General features: G+C 42.9%; 2 protein-coding genes across 2 annotated transcripts; both read right to left on the bottom strand.

The window, feature by feature from the left end:
• Positions 1 to 3221: 3221 nt before the first annotated feature.
• Positions 3222 to 12672, bottom strand: LOC102722975 (pentatricopeptide repeat-containing protein PNM1, mitochondrial). The gene is made up of 2 exons (XM_015839230.2): positions 11178 to 12672; positions 3222 to 4484 (listed from the first exon to the last, which is right to left on the bottom strand). Exon 1 carries the CDS (start codon positions 12647 to 12649, stop codon positions 11189 to 11191), a length of 1461 nt encoding a protein of 486 aa, XP_015694716.2. The 5' UTR covers positions 12650 to 12672; the 3' UTR covers positions 3222 to 4484; positions 11178 to 11188.
• A 635-nt stretch (positions 12673 to 13307) lies between these two features.
• Positions 13308 to 17259, bottom strand: LOC102722694 (protein NRT1/ PTR FAMILY 8.3-like). The gene is made up of 5 exons (XM_015838993.2): positions 16992 to 17259; positions 15985 to 16090; positions 15413 to 15630; positions 14743 to 15281; positions 13308 to 14412 (listed from the first exon to the last, which is right to left on the bottom strand). The coding sequence occupies exons 1-5, from the start codon at positions 17046 to 17048 to the stop codon at positions 13602 to 13604; spliced, it is 1731 nt and encodes a 576-aa protein (XP_015694479.1). The 5' UTR covers positions 17049 to 17259; the 3' UTR covers positions 13308 to 13601.
• Between the last annotated feature and the right edge of the window lie 4424 nt (positions 17260 to 21683).

Below are 21683 nucleotides of genomic sequence, written 5' to 3'. Positions count from 1 at the left end.
ACGGTTGACTTTAAAATCCATCTCTTTTTCATCTTCCCAAACTATTAAATGATGTATTTTTTGCTAAAAAAGTTTATACTAAAGTTGTTTTAAAAAATCATATTAATCTATTTTTTAAGTTTATAATAACTAATACTTAATTAATCACATGCTAATGACTATTCTTGATTTGCGTACGCTGATTGGACTGTTTTGAACTCCTCCATGCTAATGACTATTCTTAATTAATCTCATCTCCTATTTATTTGCTTGTTTAATCTTAATCGAAATTTGAATTTTAAAACTTAATTTTAAAGTTGATACTAAGATTTTTCATTGTTGTCAATTTTTCAGCATTGTTCAAATACAAATTATATAGAATATGTTTTTTATGTATAAATTATTTTTGGTTGTTCGCCCACCTTTGACCTTACTAGAGTTTGATGTTTCTAAAAAAATGGTTATTCACATATTGATGAAACCAATGAAATATGTGACAGAAGGATGCCATCTAACTTAGTTGTGGCAAACGTGTAATTTTCTCGTCATATTCTCTTATTATGGTACTTTCTCCATCTAAAATAAGTTTATTTTTCAGTTTAGACTTTTCGTCTTATTTAATTTTTTTTATGATTAATTTTTTTTATTATTAGTAGTACTTTACACGTGATTATTTTTTAAAATTTTTTCTAGAATTTTTGTAAATAAGACAGATGGTTAAACGTTGGACATAGAAATCGAAAAATAAAGTTTTTTAGGGGCGGGATAGTATTATGGTTCAACTTTAAAATATAAGCATTTAAATAGTTATGCATTTTTTTACATATAGATGTTTACATGAATGATCATAAATGGCTTGTTTTTAGAACCCGTACTTCATACTCCGTATGCCATTTTGTTATGTTTTTTCCTTTGCTTTTAGAGCCGATTTTTAGTTTCTTTTCTTGGGGTGATTATTGTTTGGCTTTTAATGAAAAAAAGACAAACGGCATATTTATAAATAAAAAATAATTTATAAATAAAACTTTTATATATGTATTCTTAGCGATCTAAAAGTTAAGGTTGGTGCATAAACTTCGATGAAAAACACTAAATCAACTTCAAATTAAGATAAAAATTTAAATTTTAGCTTATTATTATAAGCATAAGCAAAAATGGGGCTTAAGATTTTGCTATGGCATCCGAAAGAGGTTGAAGAATTTTGTCAGCTGCCGTGTTGTTGCTGGTACAAGTTGCAAGGGCGCTTGCGGTCCTCCTCATCTTTTTTCAGAAAACGATGGAGCTCCTGTCTGCATTTGCAAACGACAGAGGGGATGCATGACAAGCAATTGTATTAAGCATGGAGGGTCCATGGTCCATGCTGTTGACACCCTAAAATCCATTTGTTTTTCTCCTCACCTTTTTTCCCATCCACAATTGGTGTAGCCTGTGTTATGTTGCTCAGTGTTCCTGATCACAAAAGTACAATTCCATGCATACCATTCTTATCCTGCTTCAGATTCTTTTGAAAATAATATGGAATACAAATCCTACTTATTTTACTAGCAAACAAGATGAATTATGAGGCATGAGCTACATGAGGATAGAGATGCATCTGTTGGACTACAGACAATTTTCATTTTGGCAACATATCAATTGAAAAACACAAATACAGAGAAATCATGAGACCTTTTCAGTTAGGCCATTAAATGAGCATGAATTTTTTTTCCAGAGCAACATGAAAAGTTATCAAGAAAACGTTTCTGATGCACTTCATTGCTTATTCGTGTACGATTCCCAAACCAGATTCCAATCTATTCTAATAGTATTATAGAAATGTTCCAAAATCAAATCTAATCTGTGAGGGACAAAGATGAAAATTTTAGTTCGTTAGTCCTATCTGAGAATCAAAACAAAATTGATTGTGCCACATTTGCATACCACAAAATAATGTCTTCTCATGAAGGTTGCCTGAGACTTTAACATTTGGTCAAACAAAATTCATGTTTCCAAGGTTCCTGAAACAAGCTATTATCCTGTCATTTCCAGTGTGATCAGTAGTCAATTCACGGAAAAGTTTGGTTCACTTGCACCAAATTTTCATCCAAATTTGCATAGTTTTTTTTTAAAAGGAACTAGACAAAACTGTAGGAATGTGCCCCCGAATAGAATTACAACTTCTTTTGCTTGCTTTGGTAAGTTTCACTCCTGCTTCAAATTACCTATTATTATAAATGTTGGTCCTACTATCTGACTAGATCTACTACTTGTTCATGCAAACAAACATTTTTTTTTAATTTCAGATGATAGTGGTATATGAAGCATGCCAATTGCCTGCAGTCTTGTATGTTTGCAGAGTTCTTTTCTTCCACGTTTCGTCACAATTTAATATTATGTGATTCTTATATTTTTCATCTAGGAAGCTTACCATGTCAAACAATCCATAAATGCTGAAACATTTTCTCAAAATTTTGATCACAGTTAAGCTGTTCTTACCTTGAAGCAGACATACTCAGCACTTCTCAACTCAAATATATCATACTAATTCTTCTAGACACAGAGATAATCCATTTCACCCTTCTTACCTGGATACAGACACGTACGTTTACAAGTTGGATTTGGTATACTTTGATAAATCATTTCATTAAGCCACTGGATAACTTGCTTAAATTTTCATGGATTCTTTTACATTTGCAGCCATACAAGCTTTGAGATGATGACATGGACAGACATGTCATTCTCAAGCTTACGTGCCTCCGCGGCTTAAGTTCAGAGATGGAATGATTGCTGCATCAAAATATAGGCAACTGAATCACATCCTCCTCCTCTCCAGCTGATTTGATTGGGGTAAATGCAGAGCTTCTTGAGAACCATTTGGTTGGCTTATTGGTAAGCACCATGGTAAGATGGCAATTTTCTAGCATGTCCCAGCAGCATTCAAGTGCCAAGAGGCCCCCAGTTTTGGAAGCTCAACAACCAAACATTTGCTGGGTGCATATAAAAATCCTTTTTTGATGAGAGAGACTGCTTTTTAGGGATGTGAGCTTTTGTTTCCTCAATTATTTAAGGGCCAAATCAATCCCTATCAACATACTGTTTGTCCTACTGTGCAGAAAAAATATGCTCATATTGGGATAGAGAAAGTGCCCTGGGGAAACAATGGGCAGGGTCCAAGGTTGGTGAGCTGTCAATCCATAAATTAGGACAAACCAAGAACTCATCATGCCTTCCCCAAGACTTGCGCATAAGTAAATAGGGTTCCCCACTTTATCATCTTTCTTTGCAGTAATGCAGTTGAACTAGTATACCACAAGGGTGAAAAGAAATTTACATGGATTAATTACTGCTGTAATTTGGTTGGAAATGCTAAAGCCCAGCCTCCGAAAGGCCATCATACATTCAGCAGGAAATCCCCCGTTTTTGAGAGGGAATAGTTCAATTTCCCTAAGACTTGGATAAAAAAATTTATAGGCTGCAAAAATGGTCTTAAAGTTGATGCTTGAACCACGTAAAGCAGACAACAATGAATTCTTACCTCAGATTACCCAGCAGAATTTATTTGTTTACTTAGAAGCTAACAATTCAGATCAAAACCCCTTTTTGATTTGCCTGTATTTTGCCTTCTTCTTTTCCAGTTGCCTCTCATCAAAGCACTTGTTGGTGCATCAAACTATGCCAATGAGGACAAAGGGAGCAACAGCAAGGGTCCCAGAAGCCCATTGTTTTTGCTATCTCCAAGCAAAGTGATAGTCCCTTGTATCATGATGTGGATGGTATCACTTGATCCAAGATTGGCCTGTGAGATTACAGCTTTTTCTCCAGCAGAAAAAGAAGAACCAGTGCACGCAAAACAAGTGCCCCAGCTCCTGGAACAAAAGCAAGCAGAGATGGATGAATGGCATTTGCCTGCCTGATGGAAATCTGAGAAAAGGAAGCCAAATGTGCACCGGTGATCTCCTCAACTGTTTCAGCTCATCCGGGCAGAACCCAATCGCCGAGACCTAAATTCTGACGTGACTCAGCATCAATCAATCAATCGGCAGCAGATAAGTAGAAGGTCCCACAGCAATATGCCATTTTCCAGCTGAGTGGAGTTGGAATTGTTGATCAGAGCTCATGCATTCAAGCTCTTCTGTGAGCACATTCTCACACAGGTGAAAGGATCGAGTTGGTAGTTTCGGCAGGATGATGTATAAAACATTGCTCAAACGATATCAACAACGGATCTGCAACAAGTTTGCCTCATCGTACCCTAGAGGTTTCCTCTCAACAATGTGGTGAACATAAATTTAAGTGAAATGATACATTCATTATTTGTGTTAATGAAACACAAGGCGTTGTGCAGAACATAACAAAGTGTCAGCAATTGAAGAGATAGAAACCACACGAGGCCTTCCGATCAGAAAAATGTTGTTTTCGGTTAGCCACTCATAATGGCGGCAAAAATGAAGGACGCCAAATTTCTGCTCTTCAAAATCATAAATGGCCTCTTTCTGGTTCTCCCTTTCCATGATCATCCGCTCCAACTGAACAGTTAGGTAATTAGAACAGTCATTAGTAATATATCAGAAAACTGTGCACCACGGTAAGAACTAATCTAATTTAACTACACCAAGCTTTATTGTTTTGTTTGAGTAATGAAATAAATTTGGAGTGGAAATATGCAGATGACAAGGTAGCAAGCATGCAAAATTGCATACAAGAAGAGAGTGATAACATAACAAATTCAGAAAACACCTAGATGGTCCCGTAGGAGCAACTGTACATCCAGTCATCCATGCTGCACTTGTGTGCAGAACTATTGCATAAAAAGCCAAAATAAGGTTTCAGGTACGAATGTTTATTCACTATCTTGCAGCATAAACACGGAAGGCAGATAGCAGTAGTGCAGGACACGTCAATTTTGACCACATGATTATAGCATTGCTCCTACACTGACTAACAACCTGATTAGGTAACAAAAGGGCAAGGAAGGGTCAATAGATTAAGACACATAAATTTTGTAGCAGCAATTTGGTCCATGGTACTACTGCCTCCATCGAGCATAGTCATACTACATAAGCTTTGAGCATTTGCAACTTAACAATGAGAATGGTGTTTGAAGTTAAATTCCCACAAAGTGTAGTCACTGTTAATTAAGGAATAATAATGACAGAACAAGTTTAAGAACAAGAAGCACTAGTTTGGACTGTGGGAAGCAAAGTTTGAAAGGGTAATCTCATGATACAACACAACACAGAACATAATGCTAGTGTTTTTTCCACTACATGTGTGCAATAGCTAGTAACTTTTCCTCGATACTTAGTAATATATGCTTGTAACCACTGTTTCAATGCACCGAAGAAATAACGGCTAGTGCTTCTATACTCTATTAATCTTTTGAAGCATATACTCTTTTGTTAGAAATGTAGTATTGTAAGTAGACAAGTAGTCGGTGGTTGCAAATCAGGCCATTAGTGATTCCATGTGCTTTAATTTTTATAGTTTCCACTGCAAGGATAGCATCAAAACCCCTCAGTGTCACGAGCTCCGGCGTAAGAACGAATAGGGTAACGATGGGAGATCGGGGGCCTCGGCCTTGGCAGCCCGGTTGGCTGCCGTCCCGTGGCTGACGACGTGAAGAAGATGAGAGAACAGAGAACAAGATGAGAGAAATAGAGATAAATTCGTCGCTGCTTTATTGTCTAATCTGTGCCCCTTTAAATAGGCTTACATCTTTACGTATCGCTAACAAACTCTGGATATTAATGGAAATTTAACTAAACTAACTTGTAATCTAATCCTAACAAACTCTGCTAATTCGAGTTGGACTCCACAAGGAGTCCGACCTGGACTCCCTCATGCGCCCTCAAGGAGTCTGATCTGGACTCCTCCTGTGCCTCCTCCTGCTATACGTGATGCCAACCATGACATCTCTCCCGTCCTTCCGAAATAGCTTGTCCTCGAGCTGGAGCTGGGGAAAGCAGCGTCGAATGTCTTCCTCTGACTCCCACGTGGCATCCGCTGGTGGTTTGCCGTCCCACTGAATAAGAACTTCGTGAATCCCACGCGCTAGTCGACCGTGAATGGCTTTTACCGGTATCGGCAAAACGCGACCATGTTCCAATGGCGGCAGAGCAGGTACCTGTTTTGGCGGCGAACCATGGTATGGTTTAAGAACCCCGACATGGAAGACGTCGTGAATGCGAGCCGACGCCGGGAGCTGCAGACGGTAGGCCACGTCTCCGATGCGTGCCGTGATCTTGTAGGGGCCGTAGAACCTTGGTGACAGTTTACCCCGGCTGAAGCCTGGGAGCGACGCAGCTTGCCGATGAAGTAGACGCACCCACACCCAGTCGTCGATGCCAAATGCCACATCGCGGTGGTTGTCGTCATAATACAGTTTGGCATAGTCTTGAGCCTGGAGTAGTCGTTCCCTGATCTCAATGAGGAATGCATCCCTGTCGCGCAGAGCTTGCTCCACAGCGGGAACACGCATAGATCCCCGGTCAAAGGCACGGAGTGCAGGGGGTGCACGACCATAAACCACTTCGAACGGCGTCGACTTGAGGGAGCTCTGGAAAGCCATGTTGAAGCAATATTCGGCCCAAGGGAGCCACCGCAGCCACTGTCACTCTGTTGGCGGCTTCCGACTGTCCATCACTTTGGGGGTGGAAAGCCGAACTTAGATTGAGCTTCACGCCGAATAATCGAAACAGCTCGGTCCAAAAGGCGCTGGTGAACACTGTGTCACGGTCACTGACAATAGAGCAAGGGATACCGTGGAGGCGCATGATGTCATTGAAGAACGCCTGAGCTACCGACGTTGCTGTGTATGGGTGCCCCAAGGGAATGAAATGGGCGTACTTGGACAGCCTGTCAATGACAGTGAGGATGACAGACTTGCCATGGACGCAGGGCAGGCCTTCGATGAAGTCCATGGAGATATCTTCCCACACGCGGACCGGCACAGGAAGGGGTTGGAGCAGGCCAGCTGGGTGCAAATGTTCCGTCTTGTTGCACTGACATACAGGGCATGTGCGGACAAATTCCTGCACCACTTGTTTTGCTCCGGGAACAGCAAAGTCGGCACGAAGTCGATGTAGAGTACGCTCCACCCCTTCGTGTCCAGTGTGGGCAACGTCGAGTAGTACCGGTAACGTGGGCGAGGTTGCTGACACGAACACCCTGTCCTTCTTGATGATGAGACCGTCCTTGAAGGACCATGATGGGCCGTGCTCGCTGGCCACCACCTTGTCACGAAGAGACGACAGCTCCGGTGTTGCCGCGATTTCGGCGCGTAGGTCATCGAACACCTTGAAGACGGGTCCCGTGATGGCGAGTAAGGCGGTTGGCGCGTCGTCCTCGCGACGCGAGAGTGCATCGGCCACCACATTGGTGCGGCCTGGTTGAAACTCGACGGTGAAGTCGAACCCCATGAGCTTGCTTACCCATCGATGTTGTGGGATGGTGGACAAGCGTTGGTCCAGCAAGAATTTCAAGCTATAGTGGTCCGTGCGCAAGAGGAACGGTCTGCCCCACAGGTATGCGCGCCAGTGCCGAATCACCTAGACCAAGCCGATGAGTTCACGCTCGTAGGCCGCGAGGCCGGCATGGCGTGGAGCGAGCGGTCGGCTGAAGAATGCTAGGGGGCCAGCGCCTTGGTGTAGAACAGTGCCGATACCAGACCCAGATGCGTCGCATTCCACCGTGAAGGGCTTGGTGAAGTCTGGCAGCTGGAGCACCAGTGCCGAGGATAGTGCTGTCTTGAGGGCGGCAAACGCCGCATCAGCCTCGAGCATCCACCGAAAAGCTTCGTGTTTGAGCAACGCCGTGAGCGGAGCAGCGATGGCACCATAGTTGCGGATGAACTTGCGGTAGTAGCCGGCCAGCCCGAGGAAGCCGCGTACTTGGCGAACCGAGCGGGTTGTCGGCCAATCCCACACTGTGTGTACCTTCTGTTCGTCCATCGCAATGCCGTTGGCGGAGACCACATGTCCCAAGTAGTGCACTTGGCGTTCGCCGAAGTGGCACTTGGAACGCTTGAGGACGAGATTGTTGGTTCGGATCGTGCTCAAGACGGCGCGGACATGCTGTAGGTGCTCAGACCATGTGCAACTGTAAATCAGGATGTCATCGAAAAAAACAAGCACGAAACGACGAAGAAATGGCGTGAGGATGGTGTTCATGAGTGCTTGGAACGTTGCCGGGGCATTGGTGAGACCAAACGGCATGACGAGGAACTCGAAGTGCCCTTGGTGTGTGCGGAATGCAGTCTTGTATATGTCATCTTTGTGCATCCGAACTTGATGGTAGCCGGATCGCAGGTCCAACTTGGAGAAGAAGCGTGCACCACGGAGTTCATCGAGGAGTTCGTCGACGATGGGGATCGGAAATTTATCCTTGGCTGTGGTTGTGTTGAGTGCCCGGCAATCGACGCAGAAGCGCCATGACCCGTCCTGTTTGCGCACCAGGAGTACCGATGACGAAAAAGGTGAAGTACTTGGCCGAATAATGCCTTGATGAATCATTGCGGCGCACTGTCGTTCCAGCTCGTCCTTCTGTAGCTGTGGGTATCGATATGGTCGAACAGCGATGGGTGCAATGTCCAGCTTGAGGTGTATGCGGTGGTCAATTGATCGAGCCGGGGGCAGGCCGCTAGGCTCGGTGAAAAGACCATCAAATTCCGCCAAGAGGTGTGTCATGAAGTCGTTGGTGTCGATCGCAGCGCATCGGGGTGCCCCACTGTTGGCGAGGCCATAGAACGTCACCTCGGGCGTGTCGCGCCAGATCACCATGTGCATGTTCTGGAAATCCCAGAGCACCGGTCCCAGCGACTGCAGCCACTCCGTGCCAAGGATGAGATCCACGGCGCACAGGTCGAGTGCGAAGCAGTTGATACGAAAGCTTTCACCATCAATCGATAAAGGCAGATTGCGGCAACTCCCTAGGCTGGCTATGCGGTCGCCATTTGCGACCACCTCGCGCACTGGTTCTATGGGAAGGTTCAAACGGTGCGCTAGCTCAGAGTGGATGAAGTTGTGGGTGGAGCCGGAATCAACCAGCGCGACGACGCGGATGCCATTAATGGTAACCGACAAGTGCATGGTACTACCGCCACCAACGCCTAAGAGTGCGTGAAGGGACACACATGGGTCGTCGTCGTTGGTGGTGTCGCCGACCGCGTCATCGTCAGATACCGAGTCATCATATTCGATGTAAAATAGGCGCGCGCACTTGTGGCCCCGTACGAACTTCTCGTCGCAATTGTAGCATAATCCTTGGCGACGACGTTCTGCCAATTCCGCAGGTGACAAGCGACGAAATTGACGCTGACCATTGTCGCTGGGCGGATCCGGTGTCGGAGTTGCTGTAGCTGGTGTAGACATGTTGGTTGTGCCGCCCCAGAAATACGCGCGGCCCGCCGCCTTGGTTGTGCCGCTAGTTCGAGCTGCTTTGCGCTCGTAGGTGCGAGCAAGGCTCATGGTTTCTTGTAAATCCTCTGGTTTGTTGAGCTCGACGTCGATCGCTAAGTCCTCACGTAAGCCGGCCGTGAAGAGCTGTACAAGCTGGTTCTCGGATAAAAGTTCTGTGGTGCGGCTGGTCAATGTGAGGAATTTAGCTTGATAGGCCACCACCGTTGACGTCTGTGTGAGTCGTTTAATTTCACCGAGGGGATTACTTCGGATGGGTGGAACAAACTGAATGTGGCATAATTCCTTAAAGCGTCCCAATCAGGGGCCCCTGATGTTTCTCATAGTGAAAATACCAATCATGAGCTTCGCCCGTGAGATGGTAAGTTGCCAGCCATACGCGATCGCCAGCATCAGTTTTCTGCCCTCTGAAGAACTGTTCACAGTGATTGAGCCAATTGAGGGGGTCCTCCTTGCCATCGAATTTAGGAAATTCGAGTTTGTAGAAACGGGGGATGCCTCCTCCTCCTGTTATCGGACCTGTGGAGTCATGCTATTGTCCAGCACCCTGCTGCCGAAGCGCAGCTATTGGCTGGGATCCCAGAATTCCGCTTCCGCCGAGGCGTGGAGCTGCGCCCGACGTTCCTGATGACGATGAGGCCAGCTGTTCGAGCGATGTAATGCGTGAGGTAGCCACCGCAACAGAGCGGCTGAGGTCTGCCAAGTCTGATTTGGATGCCAATCGCGAGATGCCATTGAGGACATCCGCCATGGTCTCCTGCAGCTTGGCGAGTGGATCGGTCGGCTCCAGGAGCGATTGAATATTTGCTGTGTTATCTGCCATGAGCTCTGATACCAAGTTGTCACGAGCTCCGGCGTAAGAACGAATAGGGTAACGATGGGAGATCGGGGGCCTCGGCCTTGGCAGCCCGGTTGGCTGCCGTCCCGTGGCTGACGACGTGAAGAAGATGAGAGAACAGAGAACAAGATGAGAGAAATAGAGATAAATTCGTCACTGCTTTATTGTCTAATCTGTGCCCCTTTAAATAGGCTTACATCTCTACGTATCGCTAACAAACTCTGGATATTAATGGAAATTTAACTAAACTAACTTGTAATCTAATCCTAACAAACTCTGCTAATTCGAGTTGGACTCCACAAGGAGTCCGACCTGGACTCCCTCATGCGCCCTCAAGGAGTCTGATCTGGACTCCTCCTGTGCCTCCTCCTGCTATACGTGATGCCAACCATGACACTCAGACAACAAAATAGCACAAAAGAAGAAAAACCATGATTTCCCAATATCTATCAGTGTGATTCCAAATCATTTATCAGCTGTGAGAATCCATGGTTAATATACTGAAGTACTGATTAATGGCATTACTAATTTTGGTTTGAAATGAGCAATACTACTCAGCTGTAATAACCTGCCTTGTTAGTTAGTCCTTACCAAAACTCCTCGTTCCAAAACTTCTTATACACCTAGATGAAAGTGCAATTTATCAACTTAAAGCCTAACAGCCTATTCAGCAATGTAATGTTCCTTACTACACTCCACCTCATTTTCTATACATTTGTGAGGACATTTAATGTTTAACACATCTTAAGTGGGATGGAATGGAGAACTCAGCTCTAAGCAAAGTCCTATCTCTGTGCATCAGCTCCCTTGAAACAAGTCAGTTTTCAGAATACTTCTGTCTGTTAAGACATTAAAACAAAATGACGGACTAATCTCCAGCAAAACCACAGGACCATCCCAGAGCAAATACTGAATCAAATAAAGTATTGTTTGAACCGGAAAGAAAAAGGAAAGAGTATGAAAATTACCCAAGGCCTGCTCAACCCCGGAGCATTCGACGCCTAGGCTTCTTAACAAAGCTCATTCTAAGCTTGTACAACCTCTTGCTCTTCAATCTCATCTTCTCTGGTAAAGTCGGCCTCTTCTTCAACTTCTTCTCCTTCTTTACCTTCACATATTTCTTATCAATCTTATAGACACCCGGGGTCACAGTCACACCCCGTGCCACTGCTTCCCTGAACAGTGCATTTGCACGATCTCCTAAGTTATGCCTAGCCAACTTCTCGATCAGCAAGCTATATGACTTTGTCCCAGGTGCATGCCCATATCCTTTCATCATCCTGAACACCTTGACAGCATGCTCAACCCTTTCAATCCCACATAAAATCTTGATAAACCCATAATATGCCTTTCTATCGAGCTTATCACCAAACCCTGCAGACCGCATCCATGTCATCATCTCATCACCTTCAGAAATCCGGGCAGCCTGGTACAAGCTTTTCACAAGCACCAAGTAGGTGTCGGCATCTGGTGAGCATCCCCACTCACCCATTCGCCGGAACAGATTCATTGCATCCTCAGTCTTGCGAATCTTGCAAAGATTGGTGATCAGCACCCGGAAGGTACCTGCATTGCGGGGAATGCCATTGGCCTCCATGTCAACTAAGAACTTCTCTGCCTCCGCAGGCATCCTCAATGGGTCCTTCTTGCGACAGAGCCGGCAGATACAATCAAGAACCGCATTGTAGGCATCCAGTCCTGGCTGAAACCCACCACGGCGAGTCTCACCAATCAACCTTAGAGCATGGTCAAGCTTCCCAGCATTGGCATAGCCGGATACCAAGAAAGTGCAGATATTGTCATCAGGGAAGATCTCATTAGCGACCTTCTTGACAGCACGCTCCGCATGCGAGGGCCAGCCCTCGGCCGAGAGGGCGGAGACGAGAGAAGTGAGCGCCTCGCGCGTGCGAAGCTGCTGGGGTAATTCGTCGAACACCTTGAGCGCATCCGTGGGGCGGCCGGCGCTGGCGAGGCGGAGGAGGTAGGCGTCGAGCGTGGCGGGCCCGAGCGCGGAGGGGAACTCCTGCACGAGCGACCGCACCGCGGGGAAGTCGTGGCGGCGGGCGAGGTGGCGGACGACGAGCGCGAGTGCCGAGTCGGAGGGGTGGAGCGAGCGGCGGAGGACGAGGAACCGGAAGAGGTCCGCGGCGGCCCGCGACGTGGCCGGCGGGGAGAGGGCGAGCGTCTCGGCGAGCAGCGCGTTGGTGGGGCGGACGTCGGAGAAGTGGAGGGTGAAGTAGGCGTCCGGGGATGTGGCCGGGGGCGGGGTGGAGGAGAGCGTGGCGAGCGCCCCCGCGAGGGAGGATGCGAGCGACGCCGTCGGGCTGGGGCCCGCGGCGGTGGATAGGCGGCGGATCACGGGCAAGGGGGAGGTAGTTGCGGCGGCGGCGGCGGTGGCCGGAGACGGCAGGAGGCGGCGGAGGAGGTGGCGGCGCCACATTTTGGAGCGGAGGGAGGAGATCGCGAGGGTTTTGGGCCTAGCGTGGTAGCAAGGCCTAAACGGCGAAGAGGGGCAGTTTCGATCGTCGGATTTAGATCGGACGGTCAGGATGGAGTAGTCAAGAGCTACGGTTCAGTGCAATCTCTCTCTCTCTCTTCCCTTCTTTCTGGTTTTTGAGATGAATTCATCCTATTTCAATGTACTTTTGTACCTCCCATGCTGCTAAAAACTCAATTGTTAAAGAAATACATGACCACATAAAAGCTCAGAATTCTATATAATTCAATGGTAGTGTGGCGATGAACCTTTCAACCACGTCTACTCCTATTATAGATTTTACATTTTACCTCTTGAACTTGTTATATAACAACTAAATCTAAAAATATAGCCCATCTAAAATTAATGTGATTTTTTCCTATAGCAAAAATGTGCCTATGTCAAAAAATGCTTTTATTTATTTTAGCAATATTATGCTTTATCTGCAACAAAGAACAGGCATTTAGCTAGTAACTGTAAGTGCAAGTTAATGGGAATGTCTATCAAACTTTTTTTAGATTTTTTGTTCAAAGAAGACATGTCAAATTGGTGATTTTCTAATCGACTATTGCAAGGCAGACCAGATTCATAATGCAATACAAATCTTCTAAACACGGCAGAGTTAAAAGAATAAATACGCAATATTTTCCATTTCAAACTCACTTCCATGCACGGATGCACCAGTACAACATCATTCTGAAATTACGGAGTAGAACATTACCGAGACAGAATTTTTTTTCCATAATGGAATCAAGTACATTGCCAATACGGATAGCATCCTCAGATCAACCTGATACTTTTTTTTGGAGAGAATGGTCCTTCTAAAACCTAAATTGAAGTTATTTGCATTGAATATACTATATATAATCTATACTCGTGCATAAACACTGCTTCATTGGTAGCTTTACAAAGAGCTTCAGACTTGGATGACAGCCTTCTTTAACCTGTATTTGCTGGCAAAATAGACGTAAACGATGAAATTTACAGATGAGATGACAGCAAGGCACCAGTAGTAGTAGTCAAGGTGCCCTTCATTCAGATCATCTGGTATCCATCCGGGGCCATGCCATGTCCTGGTCACCCTGGCAATGAAGGTGATGATGGCCGAGCTCAGGTAGTTGCCAAGGGCAGTGGTGAGCAATGCAAATGCTGTCAGCATGCTCTTCATGGAGTCCGGCGCCTGGCTGTGGAAGAACTCCAGCTGGGTGATGATGGTGAAGCACTCGGCCCCGGCTATGACAAAGTATTGTGGAAGCTGCCAGGCGATGCTCAGCGGCTCGCCCTCCTCCCGGACGCTCTCCAGCCTCTTCGTTTCCAGAAACGCAGCCATTGCCATGGCGAATATCATCAGGAATCGCCCGACGCCGATCCTCTGCAGCTGTGTCATTTCTGCACCATTTGCAAGGCATGTTCTGGTTGCTGGTATAATGGCTTTGTTCATGATAAAAACCCAAAGCGTCACACATATAACTTCGAACGAATACAGGGAAGCTGGTGGAATGGAAAGCGGGCCAATCGTGGTGTTCATCACAGTTCCCTGCTGAATTAAGGTGGTGTGCATTTGAGAGATTGCAGCACAGAAGAATATCCCAGTTGCCCATACTGGAAGTAAACGGATTAGTATTTTCAATTCCTCGACTTGAGTTATAGTACAGATCTTCCATGGACTTGTACAGCTGCCTTGGTCCAAGTTCAGATCAGACATTATGGCAGCCTTGTCTAAGAATCTGAGACAATGAACTGGGATTAGCAAGTTTTTTTATCTAAGCAGTTATACCTTATATGAAAGTAAAGGATGGAAAGGGAACACTCGTAAATTACATTCAATCATGAACAAATAATTACTATTGTATATTGTTTTTCAGGCTTTAAACATTTTATGTTTTTATCTTCATTTCATAAGCTGCATGAGCTACACAACCTGAGGATTGATCACCACTGAGTAATTAACAACTGAGCAAACATGGACATGATAAAATCAACTGACATGATTAAAAAAAAAGGGGGAAATGCCATATGTTTCTCAGAATCAACTATACATAAAGAAACAGAAGTACCTGAAATCATCAGTGTGAGCCAGTCTTGGTTCACTCTTGCTCCTGATCTCATAGAGAAGAGAGCTATCAGCAGGAAGCTCCAAGGATATGTTCCTAAAAGAGGCAACAATGACCTGGCAAACACTCTTTACTGGGGAGCCATGGGGCTCATTTCGCCGGAATAATGGTGTTCCCACCAAGAAGCCTATCAGAGCAAGAGCTATGCATGAAGTGGCAATACCATATCCTATCGCCCAGTTCACATTTTCTTGAATCCAAACCACGATGGTACCAGAAGTAATCACACCAAAGATGACACAAATGTAGAAAAAACTGAAGAAATTCCTTCTCTTTTGCATATCTAAACTGCTACCGCTGTTGAATTGATCTGCACCAAGTGGAAGCAATGCAGACCTTACTCCTCCACAACCAATGGCAGTGAGATACAGACCTGAGAAATATACCAGATGTTTAATCTCATTTGTTGACGAACATGATTCTGTGTTGCACAAGGCAGGAGCAGAGGGCATCAAAGATCCAACTGTAATAAGTATCGTACCCTGCAATATGCATAAGTATTTCACTATGACCTTTTTGAGTAGTTCTAATATTTGAAAATATTTTACTAACATAACAAAGAAGACCAAAATGTTAATAAGATTGAGGAGCTGTGAAGGCACCCTGATCTTACAAGTAAATACATGATAAAGGAGATTAAGACAGTCTTATAATTTCCCCAGTAGGTGTCTGCGATGGTTGCTCCAAGTATAGGCACAAAGAAACTAGTCCCGTACCAAAGGGAAGAAGTTGAAGCACTGGAAGCAATGCTACCATGGAGAACTGAGCGGATATACACAACTAGATTCGTGGCGATGCCGTTGAATGCCATGCTTTCCAAGCATTCAAGTCCTGCATGATTTGTTACTGTGTTAGTGCCATCGAACAGAGCTTCTACACGGGGACACGGCACTTGTTTACTATTTAAATAGAAATTATTACATAGCTATCTTGTTTATCTCCATAGCCAGTAGCCACACAACAAATAGGAATACGAGACTGTCACCTGGGAAGATAATTAGATAACATCGGAAAGATCAAACGGACTTGTGATATATAAAGAACGCATGAAGGCTTGAAAAGCCGTCTTTATACCAGGAGCCAGAAAGGAAAATTCAAAATTGAGTAGGAAGTTGCTTTGTTCTATAGAATAGTATATAAAAACAAAAAGGTGGATTGATGGTATGCTTATACAACAAGACTCACCCAGAATGATTGGCGGTGCTCTCCAGTCGGATTGTTTAGTTTTAAGCTGTGACTCCCGTGCTTCCAATAGACTTTGTGATTCATCGCCAGAGCATGATGCATCGTTCTGCTAGAAGGCCACATATCAGCATAAGCACCGCAATGTGAGTGTGACTGAGTAAATCCCAAGCTGCTTATTTGATGGCATTCCACAACAAATTACAATCATCTGAAACTCAATATTCTTTTAACAAATACGCCAGACGAATTAAACATGTGCTTAATACCTTCGGGGTTTTATAAAATTTATCAATATCAAGATCCATCTCGAAGTCATCATAGTTTTCAATTTCAGATCGGCCATTTGCTTATTGATGCTACTGATGGAACAAGTCGAATGCACTTTATGTCTTTACGTATTCCCTCCGTTCCACGTTATAAGACTTTCTAGCCTTGTCTAGATTTATTTGTGTGCTAATAAATGTAGACAAATATAAAAAACATATACATTAATACATAGATGAATCTAGACAATTCTAGAAAGTCTTATAATATGAAATGGGGGGAGTACAAAGAAAAGAAAAGGAAAGAATGAACATGACTACATCTCTAATCCTCTCCCAAAAATGTGCGTATATTTCATCCATTTCCACATTTCTAACACCATTACAACATTCAACTACAGTTCGTTACCAGCAAGCAATTGGAAATGCTGAGACTCTTGTACCTCAAGCTCGCTTACGACCCACGGGGTGGTAATGGGCCAAGACCATTGGTCCTTTCACAATCCTACTTTAACCTTAAAAAAAATGAACTAAAAAATATATAAAATTTTAGCTCACTCTTTTTAAGAACCAAATCCACTGCTGCCCCTAAATTCCAACCTCCTTGCACTAAAAAACCAAATCTTGATCGATAAAGCCGCAACATTTGCGCCCTACTTTGCTCCCCACAAGAGCCCCAGCAAAGACACATACACAAGAGAAGAGCTGATAATAGGTCAAGGGGAAACAGCATGTCTGCCGCACCTTGACGAGAAGGCTCGCATGGTGGCCGGCGGCGGCGGCGGCGCTGTCCTCGTCCATGGCCTCCCTCCCCTGGTCTGATCCGAGCCTCTGGTTCCTAGTTCCCTACCCAAAGAAGAGCAGAAAAAACAAAGAAGAAGGCCAGGTACGGAGATCCGGAGCTCACTGAAGGCAATCAAGCAATCGCGGTGGATGCTGGCTGTTTGATGAGGAGATAGCAACAGCAACCCGCGGTGCTTGGAGAGGTTGGTTGGGGAAGATCACTCTTGACGGGCCCACATGCCAGTGACCCAACTGTGCTGCATCTTTTTTTCTTTTCAGTTGGCGACGATGTGAAACTCTGAACTAAACTTGTCCAGATAAAATAAAATGTAAACGGGAGACCAGAAAAAACATACATCCGTCCCGAACTGAGATCATGTGCACTTAGAAGTTGGAACTATAACTACTGCAATCAATCCGTGTCATCCACGGTCCGTATGCACTGTCATAATACATTAAAAAAAATATCCTTTAAAGCTTCAGTAAAATGATGCTAAGTAGACCATCGACCTGAACCTTTGGTGCTAGTGCAACTACTTAAGTTACCCTATCAACTGCACCGAGATCCTGATCTGTTCGTTCCAATCTACTGCCTCCGTCCAATAATAATCTCATTTTTAGTTTTTCCATGTCCAACGTTTGACCATTCGTCTTATTTGAAAAAAATTTAAAGATTAATATTTTTATTGTTACTAGATGATAAAATATGAATAATATTTTATACGTAACTAATTTTTTTACGTTTTTTAAAAATTTTTCAAATAAGACGAATGGTCAAACGTTGGACACGGAAAAACGAGAAATAAGGTTATTATGGGATGGAGATAGCAAGTATACTTATGGATTTACGTGTCTAATAAAAATAGAGGCTGACTCCGATACATTTTACTTATAGTGGAATTTAATCCATATTGTTTATCTATTTTTATCGGATGACTGTGATTAAAATATAGTACCAATAATATTATGTGTATAATATTAGGTGCAGTAGGAATTTTACGGGGATAATATCGTCTTTCTTGTTGTTTCTTATTGTGATCCTAAATTACCTAATGGAATACCACGGCAGATTGAACGATGCAGAACTAATCCCGTACAATTAACGATGCAGATTGGACTATGTACAACTAATCTCATAACGATGTAGATTGGAAGAAGAAAAGAATATAAGCGATCAAATAATTAGCAAATACAAATCAAATAATTAACAAAGTAAAAAATATCATTTTTAATCAACGAACGAGATTAGTTTTATTGGTAGTATAATACTATCAGTAATGCACTGAAGCATTGCTCTAGGTAATATATCATTCATGTTTTATCATTTAGTAACAATAAAAATAATAATCATATTTTTCTAATAAGATGGACAATTAACATTGAAGATAAATAGTACAAAAGTACACTCTTTATAAGGTGGAGGTAATATTTTTTTTTTAGTTTGCGGTTAAAAAAAACATACTTGTGGCTGAATACAAAAAGATATGATTGAATGGCATGTGATGGCAGATCCTCTAGAAATGTGAAACACTGGGATTTGAATAATGATGTGTTAGGAATTAACATTGCAACGTGTGTATTTTAGATAGAGAAGAGATGTATTAGATTTCTCAAAGAAAAATAATGTGATTTAATCTCATGTCGTAAATTCCTACGGAATTGAGGCATAAGGATGCGATTCAAAGAATTCTTACATCCTATGTTCCAAACAGCCTATTGTAAAAAAAAAAAGCTTCTAAATAAACTACTGTAACTATTTGAACCCTTCAAATTTTCTATGAAAACTATTGAAGCCAATCAAGTCCTTGCGGTGTAAAAAAATATATTTCTAGAGCAGATTAAGATCCACTGATGTTAGTAGATCTTTATCAAATAGGAATCGATTGCAGTTTTAAGCACCTTTTATCACTGGAGTATGTGTTTGGACCATTCTTTAATTAATCAACATTTTCACTTTGCACCTAGTGATTTTATCTTTGGTCATCTAACTCTCTTGTATCCATCAAAATGTAGAGAGATAGCCGTGGTCCAAAGTATAACAAAATAAATTTACCTACTTCAGAGTAAAAACATCGGTCAAAGGATTTTCAAAGTAAAATTTTAGCAGTACAAAACAACCTAAACTACCATTTACGCATAATAATACGCTTTCATGTTAGAAACAGAAACATAGTTTAGGGTGGTATTTACACTTGGGTTAGTGTAGCTTGGGTTGCACTGATCACTTTCCAATCACCAAATGAATCCACTTGACAACTAGGGATAGTAGCATATATGACATGTTTATCCATCTCTAAAAAAGGAAAAAAATACAAAAATACAAGTTGCCAGGCATAGCGCTTGTGTTACACAGCACCAACCACTTGCTCCTCTTTTATTCAATCTCTGCAGTTGTGAGCTCCACTCATTTCATTCCAGCACCTAATTACACTCCACTGATGGTCACAATTAGAAGCTTCTGGAAGAACACGTGTAAGTCGTGCCATTGAAAACCAAATTTCATGTGGTAGTTGGGCTGGGCCCTGTCTGTTAGCCCCCACACGTTTGAGTCCAGGACAGATTGATATTACTACTTCGTACTTACGTCAGATCAATTAATACCATATATTTTTATTAAATATAGATAATTAATAAAAGTACGATAATATGTTAAATTGATAATTAATTCGATAATCAATATAACAGATGTTCATCCATAGTCAATCACATCGTTACAAATTAAGGGTCACAGGAGCGGCGCGGTGGCACGAGGCCAGGAAGCAGCGCAGCGGTGAGCCTGTGAGTCTGAGGAGTTAGGTTAGAGAGTTAACAGGTTGATGGGCCAACTGGGAGTTTATTTGTGTTTTTAAAATTTTTCTTATTAACTTGGGCTGGCTAGCAGATTCGTGGGCTTTCGGAATTTTTCCAACAATTTTCAGAAATTTCCGGCCTAATACAGAATTCCGACAGAATGATTAGAAAAAATACACTACCGCTTTCATGTCCGTTTCATACTGTTATCTACTAAAACGGTCAAAAAAGAACGAAAACGATGGCCAATTTTCCATAACGTTTTTAACCTTATCTCCCATGGATAACAACCCAATTCAGATCCTCTTCTTCCTCCACTTTTGTTTAAAGCTATGTTCTTACTTTTATAAACTAAATTTGAATTTTTAATTTTTAATTTAAAGTTGATTTTATGATTTTTTATCGTAGTTTATTTATCAGTCTTAACTTTTAGATTGCTTAGAACATATATATAAAAGTTTTATTTATAAATTATTTTAGATCGAGACGAAGAAGTGGTCGAGTGAATGATCGCCATGAGGAGAATTTGGAGATCTTTGGAAGTCGTCACTCTCGGTATCCCCTATTAAGTTTTTTTTTATCACCATTGAGAAGGCATGCACTTCCTCAAGAAGGATGAAAATTACTTACTTTTTATATGTCTGATATTTACTATAGAGAAATTAAGTTTATTTTCCATATACCGACATTTAATTATAGATGAATTATGCATAGTAATTGTGCAACAGTGAAGCATCTTTTGTGCATGGTTATCTTTTGGCTTTGGCTTTGGGTTATAACCTAAAATTTGAATTTTCAACCTTAAATTTGGAGTTTTTTTTATCAAAGTTTATTTTTTTATCTAGATCGCTATGAGCACGTATATAAAAATTTTATTCACGAGTTATTTTCCACTTATAAATATACCGTTTGATTTTTTCTTCTAAACACCCCAAAAATAACCCCTCATTAGGAATATCAATGCTGAGCATCATATCAGAGAATGGAGGCTTTTTTCCGTTGGGGAAAGGATACAAGATTCCTGTCTGGTCACAGTTCTATGCCAAAATTGGGTCTGAGAATATTTTCAAGAGAATGCTAATATTTTATTTTCAAAAACTTGTATTAGATTCATCTTAAAAAAATATTAGGCATAAAAGTTACTACTAGTAACACATGTTTTTAACCCAAATTTAGGATATAGGTGAGCTAATTTTAGGCATGTGTAAATATTAGAAATGTATTTGGTAACCTGTTAGAAATATATTTGCTAGCCTAATTTCCAAAATTCAGTTTTAGAGATTAATTTTTGACATCGCTTTGAGATGCTCCAAGAAAAAGAGGAAGAGAGGCATGTCACATGTGTGATGACCAAATGGGAACTAGATCCTCTGCAGTCGACCGCAGAGGATATCGTCGCTGACGTGTGGGTCTAGCGTCTTCCGGGCCGCAGAGGATATCGTCGCTGACGTGTGGGTCTAGCGTCTTCCGGGCCCACATATTAGTGACAGGTGCAGAGGGAAGTCGAGTGCAGAGGGATTCCAATCCGACCAAATGGGGGGGGGGGGTTTCATGCATGCACAAGATCACTTCTTCAGCCATTTTGGTGACTGGTGAGTGATTCACACCTTCTAGTAACAGCCATTTTGGTGTATCTTGACTGATGCCTGAAGCCTTAACACAGTCTTCAGATGTCTGGGTCTGTCTGTCAGTAACAGCCTGAAGACTGCACTCATTGCATACTCAGCAATTAATCATGAGTCCATGACTAGCATGAGCTAATGGCCATGAAAAATCTATGAAGATTAAGGTACAAATTAACCCTTGTGATAACAAAAAAGCGAGTTGCCGGTGATGATCAACGTGGATGCAACTCAGCACTCA

The sequence above is a fragment of the Oryza brachyantha genome, chromosome 7 (assembly GCF_000231095.2).
Source record: "Oryza brachyantha chromosome 7, ObraRS2, whole genome shotgun sequence".
NCBI lineage: Eukaryota > Viridiplantae > Streptophyta > Magnoliopsida > Poales > Poaceae > Oryza > Oryza brachyantha.
Note: the sequence above shows the minus strand (reverse complement) of the source record. Positions and strands in the feature narration are given on the sequence as shown.

Bases quoted from the DNA above. Each gene is read 5' to 3' on its own strand.
- LOC102722975 (XM_015839230.2), bottom strand. From the start codon at position 12,649: ATGTGGCGCCGCCACCTCCTCCGCCGCCTCCTGCCGTCTCCGGCCACC.
- LOC102722694 (XM_015838993.2), bottom strand. From the start codon at position 17,048: ATGGACGAGGACAGCGCCGCCGCCGCCGCCGGCCACCATGCGAGCCTT. The intron at 15,631-15,984 runs GTGAGTCTTGTT...CAAATCATGCAG, and splicing joins AGCACCGCCAATCATTCTGG to GACTTGAATGCTTGGAAAGC. The intron at 15,282-15,412 runs GTAAGATCAGGG...TGCATATTGCAG, and splicing joins CCTTTATCATGTATTTACTT to GGTACGATACTTATTACAGT.